Genomic DNA, 27659 nt, shown 5'->3' with positions numbered 1-27659 from the left:
GCTGCTAGAAGCAGGTACTGACTTCTGTTAATAACGCCCCAGCCCAGGGACCCTTCAAATCCTCACAACTCTGATACCCAGGCTCATGACACTCTGCCAATCGACCCACACTTCTCAAGGTCACAAAACCCAGCCTCTTCCAATCATCATCCGAGGGCACATCCCTCCCCCAAGCTACTCGACAAACCATAGGGTCCTTTCCCAGAAACTTCCACAAACACCTCCCCCCAGGATCCTTCTGAGATGCTTCCTCTGGCTGCCTTCCTGCTCTACAAAATGCTCCCCCCGCCATCCCTCAGGTCCCCCGGATTCCTCCTCACATTCTCCATCCCGCCTCCCATCTCCACAGCTGGACATGTTTGACCCTACCCCACTCCAGTTCGGGGGTCTCCATCCGACTTCCTACACACTTCCCATCTCAGGGCGGGGGTCCCCGCTCCTCCACACCCCCAAAGAGTTTCGGCTCTCAGGCTCTTCCAACACAGGTTCTTGGGGCACGTCCTGGCCCCGTCCGTGCTTCCGACCCAGGGACCCCCTCCCGTGCCCTCCGAAGCCACGCCTGCCAGGGCTCCCCAAAGTTTCCTCCTCAGAGGGGAGGGCACACATCTTCATCGGGGACCCCCCCGACACCTTGCTCTCATCCCCCAAGTCCTCAACACAGCCGTCTTTCAGTCCCTCCTGTCCAAACGCTCCGAAACACACCCGTCCCGAGCTCCCTGACTTCCTCTTCCGACTCACCCGAGTTACCCGCCCCGACCCGCTCTCGCCCCCAACGGATCCCAAGTTCCCCCGACTCCCCCTCTCTCCCACCCGGGGCCCAGCGGGCTCCACCTCCAACGCGCACCCGGTCGGGGACGGAGTGGGAGTCCCTCGGCACCCTTGGAGCTTTTTGCTCACTCGCATACAAGACTCCTCCATCCCCTCTCATCACCCTTTGCTGAGTTCTCTTGGGGTCCCCTCGGGGCCCCGAGGCCACTCTCTCAGGAACCCTTCTGCCGGTCCGTTCACTCCCACTCCCACTTACAGCCGGTTCTGCTCCCCTGCGCCCCTTCTCTCGGCGGCGGCGGTCGGGCCCTCCCGGCCCTGGGCCCCCCTCCCGCCTCCAGCTGCCCGGGTGCCCTTAGGATCCCCCTCGGACGGCCCCTCACTCCGTCTCGGGGCCGGTCGCGGCCCCCTACCCGCCCCCCCGGCCGTCCCGGCGGCCATTGCTCCAAGATGGCGGCGGCGGCGGCGGCGGGTGAGGCCGGGCCGGGCTGGGCCGGGCGGGGGGTCGGGGGTCCCGGGGCGGTACTCACCTGCAACTCGGCGCGCTCGGCCTCCCAGCGGGCCTTCTCCGCTTCGAAGCGCGCCCACTCGTGCTGGATAAAGTGTAGGATCCCGGGCAGGCTCAGGGGCTCCGGTCCCGCCGTGGGGCCGGGGCTCCCTCCACCGCCGCCTCCCTTAGCAGCCGGGCCGGGACCAGGGGCGGGGGCAGAAACCGGGGCCGCCCCCGTCGGGCCGGGGCCCGCGCCGGAGCCGAGCGGGCGGCAGGAGGAGGCGGCGGCGGCGACCGCAGCGGCCGCTCGCTCCTCCATCATGGAGGCCCCGGGGCCGGCCCGCGCGCCCGCTGTGCCTCGCGCGCCTGCGCGGCCGCGCCAACAGTCTCGCGCGCGCGCTTGGTGGGGGCCGGGGGAGCCGGTGACGGGAACGAAGTCGGACGCGCGCCTCGCCCACCCGGGTCGACCCCGAAGGCGCGCGCGTGGGGGGGAAGGGGCGGGGCGGGGCGGGGCGGGGCGCGCGCCCGAAGGAGGGCAAACGCGACCCAGGCCCAGCGCGAGGGTTGCCTTTGGGAAGCGCGGGACTTAAGGAGGGGCCGCTTTCTGCCCCCCTCCTCATGCTTCACCCCAAAGAAAGACTCTAGTCCTCTCCATACCCAAACACCATTCTCCTCGACAATCACTGTCATTCTTTCAGAGACAGAGCGACCACCAACGGTGGTTTCAGCAATGGCCCCATCCTGATTCCTGGCCCAGGTCCGTTGTCATGGTAACTCTTCCCAGTCGGGAACACCCTTAGCCTCCCCTCCCCTCCACCTTTGTGGCTATGGAGCTCCAAACCTGTCCTGGCCCTGCACCAGGAAGAGGTTGCTAAGGTAACCCAAGTCCCTGGTGGTTCTTATACCCCTACCCTCATTGGTTACTATGGCAACCTCACCTAGCACTCAGGTAGAAAGGACCCCAGCCCCAAGGACACTGCTGAGGGAAACATCTTCCCGATCCCTCCGTCCAGCCACCCAGTTGGCATTACCATGGTAACCATCCATCTCCCCCTTTCCCATCAGTGGGAGGTCTGTGGACCAAACCAACCAGGTGTTTTTATTTAGAGGAAGATGCTCTGCTGAGGAGTAGTCGCTATGGTTACAAGGCCCGGACCATCCCCAGGGAGGTAAGAAAAAAGCAAAGCCAAGTCCTGGTTACTATGGTAATGGGGGCAGTCCCCCTTCCAGTGACCCTAGGAACCAGGCCCACCAAGGTACAGGACATTTTAGGATTGTCTCTCAGGATGGAGTGTGTCTAGGAAAGGGGTTGTCATGGTAACACCTGTCACTTCTAGCCTTACCTTTCTGGACACATTTATGAAAGAAGGGATGGTTATAGGTTGCTATGACATCCTTCCCTTCACTCCTTCCCTTCACAGATGCTTCAGGTGGTCCCTGAGCTTATGAGATTTCAAGAGAAATGATTCCTTGACCTTCTCGTTGCCACTTTTTTAGGTAAAATGAAATTGTGCTCTATTGTGTGAAATTGGCTGATTTGGGGTTTTCTGGTTTCTCCTTCCCTCAGCAGTGCAGCTGAGCTGGGCTGGAACTGCCCCCCTGGAGCTCCCTCAGCCTGCAACCTAGGAGGTAAGAAGCCCCTCAGTGTCACCTGCACTCGCGTGGGAACTGCCCTTGTCCCCAAAGGTTTTTCCACACATCACTCATTTTCTCTATCCATCACATTCCCATTCTACAGATGCAGCAACTGAGGCTCGGGCCAGGTGAAGTCTAGCCTGAAGTGAATGTGGATCCACTTACCTTGTTTTGTGGGTAATGGAGGGACAAAGTCTCAGCTTAACTGTCTCTCCTCCCCTGACCACCTTTTCTCTCTCATGCTCCCTGATGGTTTCCTGCTCTATCTGTAAGTTGTTTGCAGGGATTTTGTCTGTCTTCCTACCTCTGGAGGGCCTGCCCAACCACTGCCTGGTTCACCCCGTGTCCCCAGAACACAGAGGGCACTCAACAGATATATGTTTGTTGAGTTAATGAGTTGAATTAATTAATTAATGTGCCATATTCAGCTTTGAAACACCTGTCAAGTGAGGGCAAGGGAAAGGGGTTATCTCACTGAAGATGGGTTGAAAGTTGGACTGTCTTTGTGGACCCAAAAGAGACAGCAGAGTTTATTGGCTAGAATCACAACACTGGAGCCAGCTTCCCGGTCAAATCCCAGGTCCACCACTTCCCAGCTGTGTGACCTTGGGCAAGTGACTTCACCTGTCTGTGCCTCAGTTTCCTCATCTTTAAATGTGATCATAATGTGAAGATTAAACAAGTTAAGATCGGTAAAATGCTTAGAACAGGAACTGGCACATCAAGGGCAGCTAGAATTGTTGATATTATTATGATCCTTCAAAACCATCGTTTCATCCACTTTGCCCCAGTGAAGGAGTTTTGAGTCCTTACAGCTGGGGAAGCCAAGACTGACCTTGTCAGGGTACTAGGTGATTCCTCTCTCTCTCTACTCTGGTTCCCTCACCTCCTCAGCTGGCTGTCATACCTGCTGGTCTCTGAGAAACTGGCTTCTGTCCTCTGTCCTTTTGGGCACCTCCTGGCCCAGAGTCAGCCAGATAGCGCGTGGTGAGAACCAGGTTCCGGGGGCGGAGACCTGGGTTCCGCTCCCTCTGGCCTTCCTCTCTCTGTGCCGCAGGTTCCCCGTCTGAATAACAGGAGTCAGTCATTCATTCCACACACATTTATTGAGCACCTGCTGTGTGCCAGGTACTGAGCCATGTTCTGGGTGTACAGCAGGGAACAAAACAGACAAAACAAGAGACAAGATAAGTAAAATCTACATGAGAACTACTAGGGAGGAAAATAGCCCAGGGATGGGACATAGGAAGTATGTGGGTGATAGGGAGAGGCATTTTTAAGTAGGGTGGCCAAAGGAAGGGATCACTGGATAGGTGATATTTGAGCAAAGACCTGAAAGCCAGGGGAGAAGGCATGCAGCTGCTACCTGGGGGAGAGCATCCAGGCAGAGGGGACAGCCAGTGCCACAGCTGGGGTCTCCTGGGTGTATTTGGAGAATGGTGTTTGGTGGCCCACGTGGCTGCAGCTGAGCGGACAAGTGGGAGAGGGTGGGGGGATCACGTGGAGCCTTGTGGGTCCCAGCGAAGACTTCGGCTTTTCCTTTGAGTGAGTCTCGAGCCACAGGAGGCTTGAGCAGACGCAGGACAGAATCTAACTGAAGATTGAACAGGATCCTTCTGGGCTCTGAGTGGGGCACAGACCATAGGAGACAAGGCCGAAGCAGGAGGAAGGTCTCTTTAGAATTGTTAGAAGATTCTGAAACCATCTAAAGGTCTCTCCTCTGTTTCTGTGTACCTGAGTGCTAAAATTCTAAGATTTTTAAGACCCCGAAGATTCTGTGGTCCCCATGGTTCCTCCCCCCCACAGTAATGTGAGTTGCCTAAGCTCAGTGGTATTGTCTGTCTCTGTGTGTTATGTGTCCACGGCTGTTTCCCCGGGGCCTAGGACAGTGCGTGGTATGTTGTAGGAGTTCCACAACCTGGAACGATGGAAGGAAGGAGGGATTGATCGCAGGTCCAGAAGGCAGTTCCAAGGTTCTGAAGAATAACAAGTCGCTCCGAAAGTGCAACTCAGACTCTTAAGTGCCATCTGAGTTGGGTCAGAGAAGGGCAAGCAGGCCTGGGATGGGTGAAGAGGGATGAGAGGGCGTTTCTGGAGGGAGAGAGAGAGAGAGAGGAGACAGGGAGACCAGGGCAGGGCCCCAGGTGCATGGCCGCAGTGCAGAATTTGGCCCTGGGGACCTGAGTGGGCTTTACAGACACACAAAACCCCTGCCCCCAGTCATCACCTTTTCACCAAGTGTATTTTCAGTGCCCAGTCGTGTGGGAGGAACACAGTGGTGATTGAGACAGTCCTGGCTCTACCCTCCTGGGGCTCACAGTCTAGTGGGGCAGACAGAGCCATCCCCAGACAGTGCCAAACCAGAACAGGCAGCCCAGGGGTTCCGGGAGCCCAGAGGGGACTTCTGACTCAGACTGTGGTTCAGGGAGGGCTTCCTGGAGGAGGGGCCATCTGAGCTAAAGCCTGAGCATAAGTGAGTTCTCCAGGAGAAAAGAGGCACGGGGAGAAGGGGTGATCGAGAGGAGACTCTTCTAGGCAGGAGGAACAGGATACACAAAGGTTTAGAAATAAGATCTGTTTGAAGAAAAGTCCAAGATGGCTTAGGCACAGAGTTCGAGGATGCATGGCAGGAGATGGGGCTGGAATGGTGGCAGGCAAGGGCCAGGTCATACGAGGCCTGGTGGGACTTTGTAAGAAACTTAGACTTTCTCCCCAGGGCACTAGGGAGCCATGGCAGATTCTGAGCGAGAGAGGGAGAGGTCAGATTTGTGCTTTATGCAGACCCCTCTGGCTGCCACGAGGAGGGGACTTAGGAGACCGTGGGAGGCTGGGTGGGGATCTGGGTGAACCAGGGTTGAAGGGAGAGCTGTGGGAATGGGGAGGAGGGGGTCAGAAGTATTTAGGAGGTAGGAAGATTAGCGGGGTCTCTGACGTCCCCCTCTCCAGGAGGGGCAGAACCTGTGAAGATCCTTCATGGGGAAACTTTAGTATCTGCTCAGAAGAGAGAGTTAGTTATTCCTTCTGTGCTGGAGACCAGCCACATCTTCAAGTTGTGATGGGGACATGGAGACAGCGCCACCTGGGGGTTGCTTAGGAATGTGGCCCATGAATAGAGGTGGAGGTGCCCTATGGAGGGAGCACAGCCTCTTTGGATGCAGCCCACTCTACTTTAAAAAAAAAAAAAAAAAAGATTTTTTAATTGTGATAAAATACACATAACAAAATTTGTCATCTTAACAGTTTTCAAGTGTATAGCTCAGTAGTGTTAAGTATATTCATATTATTGTGCAAACAATCTCCAGAACTTTTTCATCTTGCAAAACTGGAACTCTATACCCATTAAAAAACAGCTCCCCGTTTCTGCCTCCTCACAGCCCCTGGCAACCACCATCTACTTCCTGTTTGTATGAGTTTGACCCATTCCATTAAAAAAAAAATTAATTAGTGGCCAACATTACAAACTGGAATAATTCTATGATTTAAGAAAACATTTCTAGCTTTCCTTGCAAAACCAAAAACATCTGGCTGACCATCAGGAAAGAGATGGCCAGATGGCAGAGGATTTGAGGAAGTGAGAAGGAGGCAGCAGGGGAGGGGCTTGGTGGCCAAGGCTCTGACCCTGGGGCCGGGGTGGGGGGGGGCGCGGGGAAGTGAAGAAGAGATCAGGGGTGAGAGCAGGGAATGAATGGGGTCGGGGCATTTATAACTGAACCCAAATCTGAATGAGAAGTTGACAGTGAATAAAAGGATGAGACTGAACAAGGAAGAAGGGAAGGTGATTCATTGGTTAAAAACTTCCTGAGCATCTAATGCGTACCTGGCTCTGTGCTGAGTAGCCTTGGGGACCCAACAGTGACCAAGACAGGCTCAGGACCTGCCCTCACACAGACTGGGCCCTACTCACTAATGAAATAGAGTGGTAGGCTAGAGCCGGGGAACCCAGGGGTCTGAAGGAGCCCAGAGGGGGTTGCATGACCCAGCCTGGGATCAGGGAGGGCTTCCTGGAGGAGGAAATGTCGGAAGTGAAACCAAATAAGGAAAAGGCTGGGACAGGAAGACAAGGCTGAGGATGGGTGGGGGGGTTTCTGACAACCAGCTCCAGTCTCCCCTTTCATCCCCGCTCCCCAGGATACCCGGGAAGCCCAGCTAAGGGCCTGACTTCAGCCCCATGCGGCTCACCCGCTGCCAGGCTGCTCTGGCAGCCGCGATCACCCTCAACCTCTTGGTCCTGTTCTATGTCTCGTGGCTGCAGCACCAGCCCAGGTACTCCCCGGCCAGGGGCTCCCGCCGTGGATCTGCCTCCGGCCCCCGGGTCACCATCTTGGTGCGGGAGTTCGAGGCCTTTGACAACGCGGTGCCAGAGCTGGTGGACTCCTTCCTGCAGCAGGACCCAGCCCAGCCGGTGGTGGTGGCAGCCGACACGCTCCCCTACCCGCCTCTCGCCCTGCCCCGCATCCCCAGCGTTCGCCTGGCACTGCTCCAGCCCGCCCTGGACCGGCCCGCTGCAGCCTCGCGCCCTGAGACCTACGTGGCCACCGAGTACGTGGCCCTGGTGCCTGACGGGGCGAGGGCCGAGGCACCGGGCCAGCTGAAGCGCATGGCTGAGGTGCTGCAAGCAGGAGGCGCACGCCTGGTGGCCGCTCCCGTTGCTTCGGCCAACCCTGCCCGGTGCGTGGCCCTGAACGTCAGCCTGCGGGAGTGGACGGCGCGCTACGGCCCGGCACCCTCCGCACCCCGCTGCGACGCCCTGGACGGGGACGCCGTGGTTCTCCTGCGCGCCCGCGACCTCTTCAACCTCTCGGCGCCCCTGGCCCGGCCCGTGGGCACCGGCCTCTTCCTGCAGACCGCCCTCCGCGGCTGGACGGTGCAGCTGCTGGACCTGCCCTTCGCCAGGGCGCGCCAGCCCCCGCTGACCACGGCCCACGCGCGCTGGAAGGCGGAGCGCGAGGGGCGGGCGCGGCGGGCGGCGCTGCTGCGGGCGCTGGGCATCCGCCTGGTGAGCTGGGAGGGCGGGCGGCTCGAGTGGTTCGGATGCAACAAGGAGACCCCGCGCTGCTTCGGGACAGTGGTGGGCGACACGCCGGCCTACCTGTACGAGGAGCGCTGGACACCCCCGTGCTGCCTGCGTGCGCTGCGCGAGACGGCCCGCTACGTGGTGGGCGTGCTGGAGGCAGCCGGCGTGCGCTACTGGCTGGAGGGTGGCTCGCTGCTGGGGGCGGCCCGCCACGGGGACATTATCCCGTGGGACTACGACGTGGACCTGGGCATCTACCTGGAGGACGTGGGCAACTGCGAGCAGCTGCGGGGTGCCGAGGCGGGCTCGGTGGTGGATGAGCGCGGCTTCGTGTGGGAGAAGGCTGTGGAGGGCGACTTCTTCCGCGTGCAGTACAGCGAGAGCAACCACCTGCATGTGGACCTGTGGCCCTTCTACCCTCGAAACGGGGTCATGACGAAGGACACGTGGCTGGACCACCGGCAGGATGTCGAGTTCCCCGAACACTTCCTGCAGCCTCTCGTGCCCCTGCCCTTTGCCGGCTTCGTGGCGCAGGCACCTAACAACTACCGCCGCTTCCTGGAGCTCAAGTTCGGCCCCGGGGTCATCGAGAACCCCGAATACCCCAACCCAGCACTCCTGAGTTTGGCAGGAAGCAGCTGAAGCTCCAGCGCCTGATCTTGGAGTCAGGAGCACATTCAGGCACAGGGCATTCATTGTCCTTTGTCTTGGTGCTGCTGGCGTTTGGTGGGCAAGCCAGGGATGCCAAGCCACCTTGCTGGGCCCAGCACAGCCCGGGACCTCAAAGGTGTGCCCTGCCCCAAATTTCCAGAACCGGGGCTCCAGGGCTGGGGCAAAGTTTTGGAAAGAGAGGGAGAAAGAGTGTAGGTTCTGGGGCCAGACTGCTGTGTCCCAATTTCTCTGCGCCTCGGTTTCCTCCGGGATTCAGTGTGTGCCTTCAGGGTCTAGCACACAAAGAGCCCCAGGACACTTGGCCATTGGGGTTGCTTCTGCCACTAGAGGGCGCCCTTGTCCTACCTTGGGGCCAAGGCGAATGTACGCCCGGGACCTCTGTTCCGCGGCTTTCACGTCTCTTGAGCCTTTGGTCTTCCCTCTAGCCTCCCGTGCCTGGCAGGACAGGATGACTAAATCCCCTTCTTTCTGAAAACGACCTCCTTCCCTCCTGGGAGAGCGCTGTGAGGTGCATGCTGCTCGTAACCCCATCTTGCAGAGAAGCAAACAGGCTCTGAGGTGTGGCTGTGGTTAAGAACCGGGTTCTGGATCCCGGCCCCCTCCATTTAACTGTTACCTCATTATTTTAGCTCTCTGCACCTGTTAGCCACTCGCAAGGCGGGGTAAACAATAATCATAGCTCACATTTACTGAGCACTTAGTGTGTGTCAGGCATCGTTCTCAGTATTTCACACGGAGTAACCGGCTTATCCCTCACCTTGCCCCTCTGAGGTGAGAGCTGCTGTTATTTTGATTTCACAGATGAGGAAACAGGCCAGAATGGTAAAGCCACTTGTCCGAAGTCAGACAGCTTGGGAAGTGTCAGAGAGGGGACTTGAACCCAGGCTGTCCGTCTGTAGCCTGCATTGCCGTTGCCTGCTATGCCCCTCTCTGGTGATAGTACCCAAGGGGGGCTTTGGGAAGCCACACGGCTTAGCAGGTAAAGCGACAGCAGCCTTCCTCTTGATCGTGCACCTAAGAGGAAATACTGTTTGGGCATGTACCTCCAATAGGTAGATTTATTTATAAATTATATCCAGGTACTACTAGCATTCTGTATATTAGTAATAAGGCTTAAATTATTCCATTTTAAAATTAAAAATAAATAGAGAGGGTTTTGATTACCAGCCTCATCCCAGTGACTTGTCGCGCACATCCCTTGGGTGTATGCACCTGGCTTTGAGACCGCGGGCTCTGAAGTGGGAGAGGCCTGGGTTCAAATCCAAGTGCTTCAAATCCAAATCCCACTGTGAACTTGGGCCACCAGTGACTCTGACTCTCTTCACCTTGGCTTTGCACCTGGGAAACAGGGCTAATGGTGACCCTCGCCCCACAGGAGTGCTGTGAGGCACTTGGGTGGTAAAGGGGTCGGGAGTCAGGGCTGGGTGTGGCTCCTGGCTTGGCTACTTACTTTCTTTGTGACCTTAGGCAAGTCACTGCTTCACTGAATGGGTGACAGGGATTGGTGATATTGCAGAAGCGTGAAACCCTTGGAGGAGGGGGCTTCACACACCAGCAAGAGAAGATAAATGCCGATTTGGCCCAGACTCCTGAGGCTCAGACATACGAAGCCTGACTTACAACGCAGCCTCTGTTTTTAACCACTGAACCTGCCAACGGCTCGCAGTCTGTTGGGTTCCCAGGGAGCATTCTGGAAACATATGGGGATGATTTGGGTTATTGCTGTGATCGGACCGTGCTCTTGGCTGTTGGAAGGCACGGCCCAGGGATGGAGATGTCTTATAATATATGTGGGGCACCTCCACACAATGAAGCAGGGTCCCTTGTCACATACTATTTATTTTAAAATGTCCCATTGGGCATTCATGAAAGGCGATGATGTTCAAAATATTTTGCAACTGGCATGGTAATATAAATACATAAATCAATATCCGTGTCACATCTTAAAATATTTTTTAATTCTCAAAATAATCAATATTAGCTATCTATATATACATATTTCTTTAAGGTGTTGCCAAGAACGTAAGTTGAAGCTCAAATCACTCGTAAATTATTGTAATGGTTTTGTTTCATTTAGAAATTGTTGGTGTGATTTCTTGATTGGCACCGCTATATATACATAAAATAACATGTTATATATGTACATATGTATATTTAAAATAACCTTGTCTTAGCTGTGGTTTGATAAGGGAACTGCATCAAATGCTTTTAGCAACTTCCCATTAAATCGAGACTCCTTAGGACTTGAGATCTCAATAGATAGAGAATTTCTCTTAGCAGCAACTGCGGTGTCTTGGTGTTTTTCTCCTCTCTTTGCTGTTCCTGAACTAACAGCAATTACATCTGAAACTTTCCTAGCCCTTAAAATATTGTCGAATAGTTTTGTCTATTCAATATGTTTATTACCAACTAAGTAATGGGATGACAGAAAACCCATCACAACAACTAACTTGAACTAATTTATCGCAATATGTATTATTGGATTTTACACTTTCTCACTCACTCTTATACTGTTCACCAGCCAGAAGTATTTCAATACTTTAACAACCAGCCCATCCATACTAGTGCAAACTAATGAAATTTTAGCCTTACTTGGAAAAACCTGGTTAAGAATGATCTGAGCCTAGAACCTAACTCTCCTTAGGCAAACACAAAGTCTTTTTAGATGGTTTTCATAGGTTCTGACTTTTCCAGGAAGTGCAACTACCACGTAAGATGAGGGAAGCTTGTGTTTTGTTCGAAACTTGGCCAAGGATTGTCAACAATATCAGAAAACCACGTTCCACCTGGTTCTTGGTAATTCAACACCTAAACCGCATGTTTACAGCCGCGTTAGGAGCTGCCTATGTTTCAGGTGTAAATGTTTGTCTCCCTCCTCGGGTTCTAGGAAGGTGGCCCCGCACATTTGCATATTGAAATGCATATTTTAAATTCCTATCCTTTTATTTCTCCTTTTTCTTACAGTTGGGGCAATGGGATCATTTTGTGTGTGTGTGTGTGAAGTATTTGCTTTTATTTTATTTTTATTTTTTATTGAAATATAGTGGATTTACAATGTGTTAATTACTGCTGTACAGCAAAGTGATTCAGTTGTATATATATATATATATATATACATTCTTTTCTTTTATATTCTTTTCCATTACGGTTTATCATAGGATATTGAATCTAGTTCTCTGTGCTGTACAGTAGGACCTTGTTGTTTATTGGAATCATTTTTAATATCACGTGCCCGTGGGTTATATCATCTGTGAACTTAAACACAGAAGCATTAAATGGTGGGTTATTAATCCATTGGTAAATGGTCACTGCCAAGAGTCCCCTACTATTACCCTCCTGGCTCTCCCTGGGGACCCCCTGGGTCTCCCCCTGACCCAGCAGCCCAGGGGTTAACACTAGGCACAGTGGGAGGAAAGGGGGTCCCAGGGACTGTGGGATGAGCCAACGCATTTACCAAGTAACAAATCTTCCGGGTATCGCCCCTGGACATTACAAAATATTTGCTCTGAAAAGTGAATGGCACTCAAAGACACGTTTACAAATGCGCCTTTATGCACGTTAACTCAAACTGGAAACTACCCAATGTCCGTGAACACATGAGACAAACTGTACATCCAGACAATGGAATACTCAGTGATTAAGATGGGTTGGGGGGCCACGGGGGGGGGGAGGAATGAACTACTGATACGTGTAAAAATAGGGCTAACCCTCAAAAGCATTATGCTGAGTCAAAGAAGCCAATGCAAAAAGTCATATACCATATGATTCCACCAATGTGAAATTCTAGAAGCGTCCAAACGAATCCTTAGGGACCGAAAGCAGATCAGTTGTGGCCTGGGCCTGGGAGGGGATGGAGGGAAAGACAACAAAGGAGCACGAGGAAGTCTGGGGGCAGGTAGGAATGCTGTGTGTTTTGATTGTGGTGGTGGATTTTCAAGCGTGTATGTATCTGTCAAAACCCATCCCGTTGTCTGCTTTGAGGGATGCAATTTATTGTATGTAAATTATACCTCAATAAGGGTTGACCCCCAAAAAGCAGATGGCGGAGAGGGGCCAAATGGCCTAGAAACACTGATCTGTCACTAGAAGACAAAGCTGAGTCATGACGCTGCCTGCCCGCCAGACTGTCACTCTGAGCTTGAACCCGGGCCCAAGACCAGTCCAAGGCCAGCCCGAGCCCTTCCTCCCATGCCAGGCTCCTTGGGAAAAAGCAAGAGGGGTGTCCCAATAATAGGAGTGGGTGGAGCAGGGGAGAAAGGGTGGGGAGGAGATGGAGGCTAGGCCCCAGAGAGTGGCTCTCCAGGGCTTTTTCTTCTGCTCTTATGTAACCTTCATCAGCGGCCTTTGGGTGAGGCGTAACAGAGCCATTGTCACCAGATGGTGACACCTGGCAGTGCTTGCCCAAAGTCACATAGCTGGTAGGTAGCAGAAGCGGGGTCTGCACCAGGGCAACAGCCTCTTGTAGCGAGGAGGCTCTGTAGCTGGAGCCCAATTCATTCCTTCTGCAAATATTGAGTACCTACTATGTGCCAGGACCTCTGCTGTGCTCTGGACATGCAGCCGCGAGCAGGACAAAGGTGGCTTCCTCCTGGAGTGCACGTTCTAGTGGGGAACAGGGTCTGGGAGTCACCTGAGACCCTATCAATACCGAGGAGGCTTGACATGGCTCCAGTCTTTCTATATGACCTAGATCAGCATTTTAGGCAAACTAATGGCATGTGCTCAGCACTTTAAAAAAATGGAATAGAGTGCTTGCTTTGACAGCACATACACTAAAATTGGAGTGATACAGAGATTAGCTTGGCCACTGCACAGGGATGACACGCAAATTCGCGAAGCGTTCCATATCTTTCTAAAATATGACACAAATGAACCTATCTACGAAGCACACTCACAAACATAGAGAACAGACTTGTGGTTACCAAGGGGGCAGGGGGTGTGGGAGAGATGGGTGGGAGTTTGGGATTAGCAGATGCAAACTGGTATATACAGAATGGATAAACAAGGTCCTACTGTATAGCATGGGGAACTATGTTCAATATCCTGAGATAAACCATAATGGAAAAGAATATGAAAAAGAATGTATATATGTATGTATACGTGTGTGTGTAACTGAATCACTCTGCTGTATATCAGAAATTAACACAACATTGTAAATCAACTATACTTCAATTTTTAAAAATGGAATAGAAAAAATTTGGTAAGTGGGAATTCCCTGGCGGTCCAGTGGTTGGGACTCTGCGCTTTCACTGCCATGGCCTGGGTTCAATCACTGGTCGAGGAACTAAGATCCTGCAAGCCGCACAGCGTGGCCAAAATAAAAAAAATTTTTTTAATTAAAAAAATTTTTAAGAAAATTAAAAAATGGGTAAGTACTGTTTGGTGAAATATGGCCCAGTTGTATGTACATATATTTTCTACATAGATTGTACATGCAAAATATTACATATGTAGGTGTGTATCTCTTTAAATAGGCATCCCTCATCATCTAAATCTCATCCATTCTCCCAAAAGCATGAAATAGAAAATTGGGCAGTAAACAGCTATTTCAAGTGAGGAAAATAATGCACTCCTAGCTCCATCCAAAAACCCCAACTGATTTCCCCAAATATCATTTAACACTCTTATTAAACACTTCTGTAACAACCCACTAAGGTTTCTGGCATAATAGAAATCATTGAAAACAACTACTTAATTTATTCAACACTTAATGAACTCATTAGTGGCTATGTTTGTGTGCAATACACAATTTTGCACAGAATCAGATATGAATGACATTTCCCTGCCACACAGCAATGATCAGAAGTAACTACATAAACCCAAAAAAGGTGCTAAAGCTGTAACATCTGTAATTGGTGGTGCCTCCAGGCACCTGGCAGAAGTCTACACAGGGACCTAGGAAGGGGGAGAGAATATCGGTCACGAGTAACGTGCTTCAACAATGCACAAGACAGGATCCTGTTAGAACAGGTGAGTCTCGACTGGTGTCATCTGCGTCCGGGACTCAGATAGAACTGAAAACAGTTGCAGAACAGGTTTTTGATTCACAGCAAATTGGGGGTTTAAAAAAAAAAAAGAAAGAACGAGTCATTATTGGGACTATTAGGATAGTGAGTTATCAAGGGGTAACTGCATTCCTATGGAGGTGGTTATAGTCGGAAATGAATTTACCACAGGTGGGACAAAATTTTTAACTGGAAGCTAACATTCCTAGGGTACGTAATGCGCACGTCTTAAGTGTACCGGTTAGTTTATTTTTCCAAACGTTTACACCTGTATAAGCATCAGTCATATCAAGATACAGGACATTTGCTGTGTCACAGAAAGTTCCCTTGTGCCCTCTCCTGATCTCTATATAGATCCTCGTAGGTCACCATTGTTCCGATTTCTCTCACCATAGACCAGTTTAGCCTGTTCTAGACTTTCATTTATAGATGGAATTATAAGGCATGTGCTATTTCTGGTTCCTTTCACTCAAAATGTTATCTGGGATGCATCGTGTTAAGTGTATCAATACTTTTTCTGCCCAGCAGGCTTCCATCGAATGAGTGTACCAGCTAATCCAATTGATTTGTTTCTAAATTTTGGCAATTACAGAGAGCAGCTGTAACATTTGTGTACCAGCTTTTGTGTGAATAGGAGCTTTCATTTCTCTTGGGTAAATCCCCAGGAGCAGGACTCATGAGCCCCATGGTAAGTAGATATTTTAAAATACACTTTGATATTAAAGTGCCCAGTTTTTTGGGGCGTTTTTTTGTGGTACGCGGGCCTCTCACTGCTGTGGCCTCTCCTGTTGCGGAGCACAGGCTCCGGACGCGCAGGCTCAGCGGCCATGGCTCACGGGCCCAGCGGCTCCGCGGCATGTGGGATCCTCCCGGACCGGGGCACGAACCCATGTCCCCTGCATCGGCAGGCGGACTCTTAACCACTGTGCCACCAGGGAAGCCCTAAAGTGCCCAGTGATTTTCCAAAGTGACTGGACCATTTTGCATTCCCACCAGCAATGCATAGGCTCTGTCCAGTTCCACATTCTCATCAGCACTTGGTATTGCTTTTGTTTGTTGCCATGCCAATAAGTGTGTGTAGTGGTATCTCACTGTGGTTTCCAACAGTGCTGTGTGTGTATATATATTTTTTTATTTTTTGGCTGCGTGTTTTTTGACGAACAGATATTTTATTTCAATGAAGTCCAATTTATCATTTTGTTGTTGTTGTTTTCTGTGTGGCTAGCACTTTTAGTCAAACTCTTGAAAACATCTGATTAGATATACTTGACAATTTTATTGCTGAAAAGCATCCTCTGGAGTAACAGCAGTGTGTGTCCTCAGTCTCCCCTCAGGGTTCCCGGGAGTGTTTCTGTTACTGTGAAGGGAACAGAGGGCCTGGGGACAGGGTGGGATTGTTTCGTGGAGAGTCACAGAAAACACACACACACACCCACACCCACACACACACACACACACACATACACACACACAGCTAGAGCTACAGCCACCAAAATAGCCATCAAAGGAGCCAGCAACCTGTCAGAACATCCTTCTGCTCGAAGAGGGAAGAATTTCCCATGGTGCCCTGTGCCCTGAGACACGAGGCCATGCAGGCTCCCAGGATGGGGTGTGGAGGCCGCTACTTCTCCATCTTGCTGTTTCCTAGCCTTGGGTGAGGACAGGAGTTGACGACTGGGGAGATTTGGGGACAGACAGTCACACACACACAAGCAAACGCATATACCCCAGCAGTGAGGCCTCCCAGATCTCATGGCAGGGAGGGAAGCTGAGGCCTGTGGCTCCCCGAGTGTGTGGGTGGGACTCTCCAAGAGGCCCTGTTTGTCCGTTCATCCATGCCACATGATTCCAATGTCCAAAGCACCCCACCCCCCGACTGGGGCAGGGAGGGTCCCTACTGGGATTTACATGACTGATTCCTTCTCACAGGTGTCAGCGTCCCCAGCAGGTCCTGGACAGCGTTTGAGGAGAGGGTTCCCTTCCTCGGTGTGGTCCGGCAGCGCAGCCAAGGGCGCCTCACTCTTCACATGGATCAGCTCGGGCACTGAACTGCGGGACTCTGTGCGATCCACGTAATTTTGGAGGAGTCCTGCCCCAAAGGCGTCACCTTCCACGTTGAGGACAGTACAGGACCGGTCGCTGAAGGGGGAACAGTGAGGGGGAAGTGAGTGGGAGGGGAAGGGTTAGGGCCCAACTCTCTCCCCTCTCCCTGCCTGTTACCTTCAAGTCCCCATCATGCCCTCCTTCACAGAACCCTGTTCTATTCCTCTTAGGAGCTCATCCCTCCATCCTCCCAGGATCCCAAATATCCCTTCCTCTAGAACCTTAAAGATCTTTTCCTCTAGAACCCCAGAAGCCTCCTACCCACCTTCCTTCCCCTACAATCCCAAGTGTCCCATCAGGCTTTCTCTGCCTTAGGACCCCAAAGATCTCCTCCATCCTCCCTGGATCCCCAAAGATCCTTCTTCCAATCAAATACAAGATTTGTTCCTTCTGGAACCTCAAAAAATCATGCCTCCCTTTCCTTGGGGCCCCAGAGGACCCATCAATGCCTCTTTCTTCTTCTGAAATACTAAGTTCTCCCTCAGATCCTTCTCCTCCCATTTAAAAAAACTGAGATACAATTCACATATCATAAAATTCACCCTTTAAAAGAATACAACCCAGTGGTTTTTAGTTTATTCAGGGTTGTGCAACAATCACCACTATTTAATTCCAGAATATTTTCATCACTCCAGAAAGAAACCCTCGTATCCATTAAGCAGTTATCCCCCATTTCCTCCCATCCCCCAGCTCTAGGCAACCACTAATCTACTTTCTGTCTATAGATTTGCCTATTCTGAACAGTTCATATAAATGGAATCATATACAATGTGGTCCTTTTTGTCTGGCTTCTTTCACTTAGCATAATATTTTCAAGGGTCATATGTCGTAGCATGTACGTTTGTATCACTGCTTCATTCCATTTTATTGCTGAATAATATTCCATTGTGTGGACATATGACACTTTGTTTATCCATTCATCAATTGATAGGTATTTGGGTTGTTTCTACCTGTTCACTATTATGAATAGTGCTGCTATGAGGATTTCCCTGGTGGTCCAGCGGTTAAGACTCTGCCTTCCAATGCAGGGGACGCAGGTTCGATGCCTGGTCGGGGAACTAAGATCCCACATGCCTCGGGGCAACTAAGCCCATGTGCCGCAACTACTGAGCCTGTGCTCTAGAACCCATGCACCATTAGAGAGCCCGCCTGCCACAACTGAGACCTGACTCAGCCAAATAAGTAAATTAATTTTTTTAAAAAGGTGTTGAATTAAAAAAAAAAAAGTGCTGCTGTGAACATTCACGTACAAGTTTTTGTGGACATGTTTTCAATTCTCTTGGGTTTAAACCTAGGAGTGGTATTGCTAAGACACATGGTAACTCTCTAACTTTTGAAGCCAGACTGTCTTCTAATCTTTTACATTCTTAACAGCTTAATCATGATAGTTAACAATTACGTAGCATTTTCTACTTACTGTTCTAAGTAGTTCTAAGAAAGCTGTGTGTATTAAGTCATCTAATCCTCCAGGAGGAACTATTCTCTCCATTTTACAGATGGAGAAACTGAGACACAGGGAGATTAAGTACTTGCCCAAGGTCATTATAGCTAGCAACAGTGGCTCTGGGAGCCTGGTCTAAGAGTCTGCTCTATTAACCACTGGGACATGCTACCTTTCTGGGGTTCCTCTTGGAACCCCAAAGATCCCTTTCTTCCCTCTGATTGGAACACTCAAGGTAAGGTCCCCTCCCCTTTCTTCTAGAACCCCTTCCTTCCTCTCTTCTGCTCAGAGGCTCTCAATGACCCTCTTGCTCGTCCCCTTTCTCAGGAGTACCCCTGAGCCCCCCGAACCCTCGAACCACACTCACACTAGCCAGTCCACAGCCAAGATCAAGGAGATGTCGTGAACCGGCAGGCTGACCGCCTCGAGGATGATGGCCAAAGTGAGGACACCGCCGGCGGGGATGCCCGCGGCGCCCACACTGGATGCTGTGGCGGTGACCCTGGGGGAGGAGAGGAGAGGTCAGGGAGAGGCCGCTCGGTAATGGGAGAAGCTGTGGGGGTGGGGCTGCTCCTCCCAGCTCGTGTCCGTTCTCAAGGGAGGGGTCAGGTGCCTTGGGGGTCCTAGCCGCAGCCCGCCCCCCCCCCCCCCCCCCGCGCACTCACAGGATAGTGATAATCTTCACGAAGTCCAAGGATCGCTGATTGAGCTGTGCAATAAACACTGCAGCCACACACTGGAAGAGCGCGGCACCGTCCATGTTGACAGTGGCACCGATGGGCAGAATGAAGCGGCTGATGTGCTTGGCCACGCCGTTCTTCTCCTCCACGCACTTCATCATCAGCGGCAGCGTGGCGGAGCTGCGAGGGGACCGCAGATCTGAGTTGGCGCCAGCTCACCTGGCCAGCCCGACCGCGCCCCGCCCACCGCCCAAGCCACGCCCACCCACCTCCCCTGACCCTCCCCTGGACCAGGCCCCACCCACACAGCACCTCATCTCAGGCGCAAGCTCTGCCCACCGGCCTAGACCTCTGCTTCCCACGAACCCGGGGCCTCCACCCACACCCCTTAGCCTGTCCCGGCTCGCCACGCCCTTCTCTTCTCAGAGCCAGAAGGCACTAGGGATCCCACAGAATGGAAGCATTCCAAAATATAGGGAATCTTGGACCCCTGGGAGATTACCAACGGCGACTCCTTAAAATACACATAAAAATTCATAACTAAATTCTAGAATGTCTGAGCGCTCACTGACTCACACCCCTTCCCCATCTCTACCAATAACAGACCTCGACTAAGAATTACTATACTCTTGGGGATGCTGCTATAGGGAGGGTTGGATCCTGAGGGGACAGGGCCAGCAGAGATGGACAAACTACTCAGGAGAGGTGGAAGGAGCTTTTAGAGGTTGGATCCAGGGTAAAGCACTAGAGTCCCCCAAGGCCAGGCCTTGGGATGGGGAGGGGTTCTCAGGAAGGAAGAAATAAATCTCCAAGGCAGTAGTTTCCTAATGCGGGGGGGGGGGCGCGGTTCCCTCTACCCAGATCCCATGTCCCTAGACAAAATTTCAGGGGTCTTTAGACATCTGATGCCTGCTCCAGGCCCCTTAAGCTTAAAAACCCCGCCCTGGTCTGCCCCAAGGTCACACCTGGAAGAGGTCCCAAAGGCAGTGGCCAGCGGCGTCACGATGCCCCACAGGAACCGGTAGGGGTTCTTGCGGGTGAAGAAGAAGTAGATGAATGGCAGCACCAGAAGCCCGTGGATGGCGTGGCCAAGCAAGCAGCACAGGGTGTATTTGCCGAGACTGGCGAAGAGCATCCCCACGTCCTCCATCTCCACGATCTTGCCGGCCACCAGGAACAAGATGCCCACAGGGGCATACCTAATTACCCAGGAGACAGATCACCACCTCTGACCATGTGCCCACCCAGGGCCAGGCATTGTGCTGGGCACATGGCCTGACCACACTTCTCAGCCTCCCTCAAAGTCAGGAAGCGCCCACAGCAATGTGGGCTGATGTTCCGGCACCTCCCCTGCCATCCTCCATTCTCTCCCCTTGAACATAGCGCCACTGGGAGATAAAAGAAGTTTGGGTGGTTCTATCAATCACTTGGAGTAGAGTCACCCACCAGATTTGGACTTAACACATGACCGGGAAAGAAACACCCACCATGCATATCATTTTCATATTCTGGGTTTGTTTGTTACAGCAGCTAATATGACATAAACCAATACACTCTCTCACCATGAAAAATAAAAACCGTGGCTCATGTCTTAATGACAACTCCCAGGTATGAAGCATTTATGATGTGCTGAGCCCTTGAACGGGATTGAATCTTCACCACAACCCCACAAGGGAGCTCCTATTTTGAATCTCTTGCCGCTATCATTGAATTAAAATCAAATAGGTCTGTAAAATAGGGGCCATAATGCTACCAACCTCATAGGAATCTTGGGAGGATGAAATGAGATGCCAGTTGAAATGAGTTGAAAGCTTTTTGTACACAGTAAGTGAAGTCTATAGACTTCGCTGGGATTTATTATCACCCTCTCCTGGAGGGAAGATCCCAGGGGTTGCATGTGTCTCCCAGCCAGGAGGGCTCCCAACATCACTTCCCTGATTGCCTGATCGCTATGGCTACTTGTCTCCAAACCCCTTCTCCTCTTTAGTTACAGAAGAAAAGCACCATTTCCCAGCCACCTGTGCACCTAGGTTTGGCCAAATGCCCAAGTTCTAGCCAGTGAGATGTGCCCAGAAATTATACAAGTACTTGACAAATATTAACTAAGCTTGTTTACTGTAGGCACGCTATAGGTCAGGCACTGTCCCAAGAACTTTACACGTATTAACTCACTCACGCCTGGTACTATCAACGCCGTTTTCCAGATGGGGAAACTGAGGCACGGCGGGATAAGTAACTTGTCGTAGGGCGCACAGCTGGGAAGTAGTAGCGCCGGGATAGGAACTCAGGCTGCCCAGCTGCAGAGCCTGCTCTTACCCACACACCAAGTGTTTCTATTAGTTCCACACAGCAGATTCTTAGATGTCAGCTACCCTGGAATCAGGGTTGGGGTTGGGGGAGATTTGGTAAAAATGCAGCAGCCCTAACCAACCTCCTGATTTCTGACCTTCTGACCCAGGATGGGTCCTGAGAATCAGTGTGACACCATGTGGAGATGAGACAGGGGAGGTGGCAAGGGTGAAGCTGAAGGCCTCTGCACATGTTTTTTTCCCTCATTATCTGAGGCCATTTAACAAAAGCTCATACATAATGGTGATAATCGTAGCTGACATTAACTGAATGCTCAGTAGGTGTTAGACATTTAAAACACTTTCTAAGTGCTTTACTTACACCTCAGTCACTCATGTCATCTTAATTATAAACCTATGAAGCAGGCGCTATTCTCCATTATTGATCCAAAGGCAAACATTTGATGACAGTGAAATCTCAGAAACCGAGATGCATTAGCCAGGCTGCGGCCACAGCTTGGCGGTCTCTTTGTCACCTTCCAATAGGATCAAGAAGGTTCCAGGATCAGTATTAGCTCTCACGGCATACAGTACTGTCCTCACCTTATAGATGAGGAAACTGAGGCACAGAGAGAGAGTAAGTCACTTGCCTGAAGTCACATAGCCAGGGAATAGTCGATGCTGGATTTGAATCTAGGCCGTCTGGTTCGAAGGAGCAGATAGAGGATCGCCCCACCCCGCCTCACCAGCCCCCTCTCCCACCACTTACCACATGATCCAGGAGACGAGCACCATGGTGGCATCGTTGAAGGAGTTGAAGAAGCGGATGAGCAGCTCTCCCTCAGGCCCCAGCTTCCGCAGGGCCACGCCAAAGACGATGGCAAACACCACCAGGCCCAGGATGTTCATACCCTCTACCTCAACCCCCACGGGCACCTTTGGGCAAGAACACATGGGGATGGCGGGGCCATTCAGTCAACCTGCACAGTGACTGAGGGCCTGTCCTGCGCACTGCTGGGACCCAGCAGAGACAAGACCATTCCCCAGGCCCCATCCTCCCAAGGCTCACAGTCCAGGTCCAGGGACCACCCAGAGTGGACAGGGCTGGGACGGGGGAACCCAGGGGAGTATGGGAACCAAGGAAGGTTGTGCTGCCAAGCTTGGAGGAGGGGAATCAGGGAGGGCTTCCTAGAGGAAGGGGCTAAGACCCGGAGACCGGGGGTGAACAAGGTAAAGGGAGGGGAGGGGTATTGTTACCTCTTCTAGAGAGAGTTAACAATATGCAACAACCTTGAAATGACTCTAACTTAGGCATTCAAAGAACAGAAAGAAATTCACTGTGGCTGGAGCAGAATGGGCCAGGCAGAGTCACAAGATGAGGCTGGGTGGGTGGATGGGCAGGGGCAGGACCTCACAGGGGCCCCGGGGACTACGGCGAGGAGCTTAGGCTTTCTTCTGAGGGCACTAGGGAATATGACAGGGCTTTAGGCAGGAAAGAGGCTGGGTCAGGTTTGTGCTTTGGAAAGAATTCTCCAGCTGCCAGGCTGAAGGTGGGCGGGAGGGGGTGGGAAGGGAGGGGAAAAGAGGAGCCTGGACCTGAGTGTGGCTGTGGGGAGGGAGAAGAGAGGACAAAATGGAGATTCCAGAAAGGCAGAAAAGACAGAAATTGGGGAGGGGCTTCAGAGAGTTTAAAACAAATTGCGCCCAAATGTTAGAGGACCCAGGGGACTTCCCTGGTGGCGCAGTGGTTCAGAATCGTCTGCCAATGCAGGGGACACGGGTTCGAGCCCTGGTCCGGGAAGATCCCACGTGCTGCAGAGCAACTAAGTCCGTGCACCACAGCTACTGAGGCTGTGCTCTAGAGCCCGCGAGCCACAACTACTGAGCCCGCGTGCCACAACTACCGAAGTCCACGCACCTAGAGCCCGTGCTCCACAAGAAGAGAAGCCACCACAATGAGAAGCCCGCGCACCGCAACAAAGAGTAGCCCCCGTTCGCCGCAACTAGAGAGCGCAGCAATGAAGACCCAACACAGCCAAAAATAAAAATAATAAATAAAAAAGAAGACCCAGAAGGCAGACGAGGCCAGGGTAAGAACAAAATGGAAAAACCAAGGTGCAGGGCCCCCCACCACCTTCCCAGCTCTTACCTTCACCTGGGTTCCGTTGAACAATCTCTCCTTATAGGAGGTAGCGTACTGCAGGTGGGGTTGGGAAGAGTCAGCATCAATTGTCATCGAGGCTCCCCCACCCCATCCTGGCACTGACAATACTCAAAGCCCGCCCTAAGCTTCCCTTAAACGTGATCTCATTCCATCCCACCAGCAACCCTGCTGCAGTAGGACTATTCATACCCCCATTTTCCAGAGGCGGAAACTGAGGCTCAGAGAGGTAAAGGCACTTGCTCAGGGTCACACAGCTAGAATTAGAACCCAGAGGGGGCTCAGAACCCATATTCTCATGAGGGCCGTGGATGGGTTTCATTCAGAAATCACCCAGGAGCCCTGCAATATGGCCTGTAAATATGTGGGCACGTGCGTTTTTCCAGGCACCACCCAAAATCAGGCACCAAGGGGCTGGAACTGGCTGTCTCCCTCCCTGCCCACCCCCCAACCCTGAGGGACACCCCAGAGGACTCACTGAGCGGAAGGCTGCGGACACCAGGTTGGAGGGGAAGATATTTCTGCAGAGATAAACATGGTGGGGGGGGGGGGAGTATTAGATACCACAGGAGGAGGTCAGGGGAACTGGGTTGGCCTCTTGGGGTGAGGGGAACCTTGGAGGCCCCACCTCTACCCAAATGTGGTCCTCACCCATGCCTCAGCCAGGTTCAGACAGGCAGAGATGGACCTGGGCCTGCACATCTTTCCAGGGTGTGCAGAGTCTCAGCTGGAATCCTGGGGCCCAGGAGGCTGGTGTTCTAGCCCAGAGGGAATGTGGATTGAGGGTGAGGAATGCCCGCTTCCCAAGGCAGGCTGGGGCAGGGTTACGGGGCCTGGCTCCATCCCACACTCAGCACCCTCAATACTCTGGACATCTTGCATCAGCCACTTCCTCCTAGAGGCCTGGGAGGGCTGAGGAAAGGGCTGGCCCTGGGGGCTGCCTGGGGGCTTGCAGGCTGTGGGGAAGATCTGGGTGTGTTAGGGAAGAGGTGGTGAGAAAGCGACAAGGATTGACTGTGTTGTTGTGAATGCGCCTTTGTGTTTATGCAGCCACTCTCGTGTGAGGGTGTCTGGGTGTGATTAAGCGTGCAGCAGCGTGCATTAAACCCCACTGAGCATGTTAAGAAGTCGGACAGTGGCCCCGTGTGCCTCAGGGCAAGACAAAACTAACAGCCAAGGTGACTATGGGCGCTGTACTAAGTGCTTTACATAAATCAACTCATTTAATTCTCCTGACAGCCCTCAGGGCCCTGCACTATTATCCGCATTTCACAGAAAAGGAAGCCGAGGCACTGACAGGTGAAGAAACTTGCCGTTAGGAAGTGGCAAAACTGGGATTTGAAACCAGCCAGCTGGTGCCACAGTCCCAACCACTCGGCAACCTCGGATCTTCCCTCTCACCAAAGACGTGGGTGCACAGCTGCTGGCGGTGGTCGGTAGTCTATCGGGTGTTGGTATCCGGTTGGGGGGCGCAGGTTAAGTGTTCAGATATGTGTGACCCTGTTGGTGTGAGGCCCTGGAGGCACGTATGGGAGTGTGCATGTGCTCCTGAGCTGTGTTTAGGCAGTGTTCCACATGTTGGTGTGGTCAGTGGCATCAGTGAGCGTCTGCGTGCCCGTGTCCAGTTGTGTGTCAGTGGCTCATAAAGTCGGGTGGCTCTGAGATGTTCCAGCTAAGTCGCCGAGTGGCTGGCCAGATGAGTTACGTGGATTTGGGCACAACGGGGAAGCTTGCACACATAAACAAACTTCAAGTGGGTGTGCCCGTCTGCAGGTCGGCCTGTACCCACCCAGGCCAGCCAGGGCTGGGTTCAGGACACAGCTAATCTCCCCCAGCCAGAAGGGGCCCATCTGCTGTAATTTCTGGACACCAAGCCTCCCCGCAATATCAGCCTGCACTGATGCCCCGAGAGACTGAGGGGAACCCTGTTCCGTGACTCATCATTTCCTTCCCCCACTTCCAGGAAGTCCCCAACCAACCTGGCGACAATGAATCAGCAGGCCTCAAAGGCAAGGCCATGTGGATCCAGCAGTCTGCCCTCCTTAAAAGGGGGGAAAGAGCCATTCTTGAGGGGAGGGGAGCAGAGGCCCAAAAGAAAAGAATCTGCCCCCTTTCTGGGCAGCCTAGTGCGAGGGGAGGGCGGCCGGGTACCAGACAGAGTAGGAAATGGGATGGAAAGTTTGTGGAGGTGGCAGGACTTACCTACCAGGAACATATAAAGGGGAAGCCAGGGTCCTGCCCAGCTGAACTGGGTGGAGAAAAGAGGCTGAAAAAAGGACCTGGCTTTGTCTGGGGGACACGTGGTGTGGGGAACCATGTGGGAAGAGGGCCTGGTGGGGGGGTCATTCTGATCTCTTCAGGTCCTGCAGGGGCCCCCTACCCAGGGCTCCCAGAACTTTTATCCAGACACGGGACTTAAACCTTTATCCAGAAGCCCCATCCTGGGGCCCTTGGCCACCCAAAGATCCCCCTCCAAGTTCCCCACAGGATCCTCCCCCCTCACAGCAGAGACCCTCTTATGTCCCCCTCAACCCCACCAAGCATCACTTCTCCCTCTATAAGACTTCCACGCCCCTATCACCCTCCTGTGGGGTCCCGCTTATGTACGCAGGCCCCCATATTTAGAAATCTCCAGGAGTCTGTTCTCACCCTCCGTGCCCTGACCCTCAAGAGGCCAGAGCTCCCCCCAACTATCCCATCCTGTTTTCCTGAGGCCCTGGGGATGTCCCGGTCACGGAGGACCCAAAACCCCTCTTCCGTCCACGTGGCGACTCCGGCCAACCCTAACACGCGTCCCTCCCCACGAGGCTGAAGCACCCACCCCCTTCCCCCAACCCCTCCACCGGGCGGGCGGGGTCTGACCTCACAAGATCCAGGAACGAATCGAGCACCTCCTTGCTGGGGGCCTCTTCCACGGAGCCCGTGGCCCCGACGGAGCTGTTGATGGCGGCGAAGGCGGCGCCCGGCTGCAGTGCGAGCGCCAAGCCCACGCCGAGCGCCGACGCTAGCAGTGTAGTAACCAGGAAAAAGAGCAGCGCCCAGGCGCCCAGGCGGCCGAGCGCGCTCGGGTCCAGGCTGGCCGCGCCGCCGATCAGGCTGCACACCACCAGCGGCAAGATAATCATCTTTAGCAGGCGCAGCAGCAGCTCGCCCGGGAAGGCAAAGGCCTCCAGGCGCGCTGGGCCCAGCGCTAGCGCGCCGCCGGCCCCTGACACCCCCAGGCCCAGAGCCACGCCCGCCACCACTGCCACCACCGTCAGCAGCACCAGCAGGTTGGCGCGAAGGCAGCGGCGCACCTGGTCCCCGGAGCCGCAACAGCCGCCTTTTGCCGAGCCGAGGTCCTCTAGGGGGACCAACGCCGAGACACCGTTGGCGGTGGGTTCCGCCGCCGCGTACCCCTTGGGGTCTCCCTTAGGCAGATCGGCCACCATGATGAACGCCCCGGGGTTCCTCAGAGCCTGGAAGCTGGGAGCGCTTGGGGCTCCTTCCCAGGACGCTCTCGTTCCTTAAAACTTTGTTAACAGAGCCTGGAGGCTGGAACTTTGGAGGGTTCCCTGGAGTTGTGAGTTCACAGCGCTTAAGTTCCTTGTCTCTTGGAAGCTGGAGTGTTTGAGATTCCCTAGGCTGGGCGCTGAGGCTCCTCTGCTCTTCGTTTGCGCCCGGCGCTGAAAGCTGGGAGGCGGGAGCACCTGGGGTTCTTTACCCTGGGGGTTAGGAATACGGGAGTTTCTCAAGCTGGGACCTGGGGTCCTTGGCTCCGGAAGGCTGAAGGCGCCCAGGCGGCAGAGGTCTTCAAGAGGCTAGGTCCTGGTGGCGCAGATCCGGGAGGCGGGGACCTGGGGTGCCTGGGTCCTGGAAACGGAGAGCTGGGGAGCCTGAGTCTGGGGGCCGGAAAACAGAGCTCCGGGAAGAGGGGGGGGCCAGGCTCTCGGGTCCAGGAGGGAAGATCCGGTCCCCTGGGTGCCGAAGGCGGCGGCCCGGGATCCCGGGAAGAATCAGCTGTTAGCCGAGACCGGACCACCCGGGCTCGCCGCGTGGCTCTGAGACTGTTTGGCGGAAGCTGCCCGGATTAAGCACCCGGGGCGAGGCTTGAGAGAACGGGGACAAACCCACCGGTGCCGATTGGCTCGGTCGGGTTCAGGGCCCTCCAGGGCGGGGCTTTGTCTGGAGTAGGGCCAAGTCACCCATACAGAAGGCAGAAAAACAATGGTTACACTCAGGGGCGGGGTCCGGGTGGGGTGGGGGTGGAGGGTCCGAAGGGGGCGGGGCGTTGGGAGGAGGGTATTGGGTTGGGGGCCTTTAAGCCACAAAAGTGCCTGGCGCGAGGGTCTCTAGAAAGTGCCAGGTGATCCGCGGGTCTGCAAATCAATTTAGCCTGAAACTCCTCTTCCGCCCTAAATTCCGG

The 27659-nt window shown here is 53.4% G+C and overlaps 3 protein-coding genes and 1 non-coding gene across 18 annotated transcripts in view; 2 read left to right on the top strand and 2 right to left on the bottom strand.

Annotated features, from left to right (window-relative positions):
- Positions 1 to 1607, bottom strand: part of STRN4 (striatin 4) — a 28302-nt gene extending 26695 nt beyond the window's left edge. For 7 of the 8 annotated variants that reach the window (XR_002646264.3, XR_016390907.1, XR_002646265.3 and 4 more), the window contains exon 1: positions 1296 to 1607. Coding sequence is in view for 2 of the 8 variants with exons in the window: in XM_022585284.3 (XP_022440992.1) it covers positions 1296 to 1577 (282 nt within the window). In the remaining 6 variants the exon portion in view is untranslated. The remainder of the gene's footprint in view (positions 1 to 1295) is intronic. The other variant, XM_089902667.1, reaches the window with a different exon arrangement.
- Positions 1252 to 14659, top strand: FKRP (fukutin related protein). Of its 8 annotated transcripts, none has more exons than XM_089902672.1 (4): positions 1252 to 2012; positions 2363 to 2424; positions 2823 to 2884; positions 2994 to 14659. In XM_089902672.1, the coding sequence occupies exon 4, from the start codon at positions 7059 to 7061 to the stop codon at positions 8544 to 8546; it is 1488 nt and encodes a 495-aa protein (XP_089758798.1). In that variant the 5' UTR covers positions 1252 to 2012; positions 2363 to 2424; positions 2823 to 2884; positions 2994 to 7058; the 3' UTR covers positions 8547 to 14659. The 8 variants fall into 8 exon arrangements, with proteins under 8 accessions (XP_089758798.1, XP_089758797.1, XP_022441001.1 ...); XM_089902671.1 differs by having other exon boundaries at positions 2321 to 2424; XM_022585293.2 differs by having other exon boundaries at positions 1252 to 2424; positions 2994 to 3063; positions 7019 to 14659.
- Positions 13325 to 13428, top strand: LOC115802606 (U6 spliceosomal RNA). Its single transcript, XR_004023108.1, has one exon. It is a non-coding gene; the product is annotated as a U6 spliceosomal RNA (small nuclear RNA).
- A 1178-nt stretch (positions 14660 to 15837) lies between the features above and the next one.
- Positions 15838 to 27320, bottom strand: SLC1A5 (solute carrier family 1 member 5). The gene is made up of 8 exons (XM_022585280.3): positions 26117 to 27320; positions 23733 to 23775; positions 23243 to 23290; positions 21863 to 22029; positions 19771 to 20004; positions 18791 to 18985; positions 18493 to 18627; positions 15838 to 16720 (listed from the first exon to the last, which is right to left on the bottom strand). The coding sequence occupies exons 1-8, from the start codon at positions 26683 to 26685 to the stop codon at positions 16486 to 16488; spliced, it is 1626 nt and encodes a 541-aa protein (XP_022440988.2). The 5' UTR covers positions 26686 to 27320; the 3' UTR covers positions 15838 to 16485.
- Positions 27321 to 27659: the final 339 nt, after the last annotated feature.

Source organism: Delphinapterus leucas, chromosome 20 (assembly GCF_059928025.1).
Source record: "Delphinapterus leucas isolate spDelLeu-1000000601 "Yukka" chromosome 20, BTC_Dleu_Yukka2, whole genome shotgun sequence".
Lineage (NCBI taxonomy): Eukaryota > Metazoa > Chordata > Mammalia > Artiodactyla > Monodontidae > Delphinapterus > Delphinapterus leucas.
The sequence above is the reverse complement of the archived record's forward strand: the minus strand, read 5'-3'. Positions and strand labels throughout refer to the sequence as shown.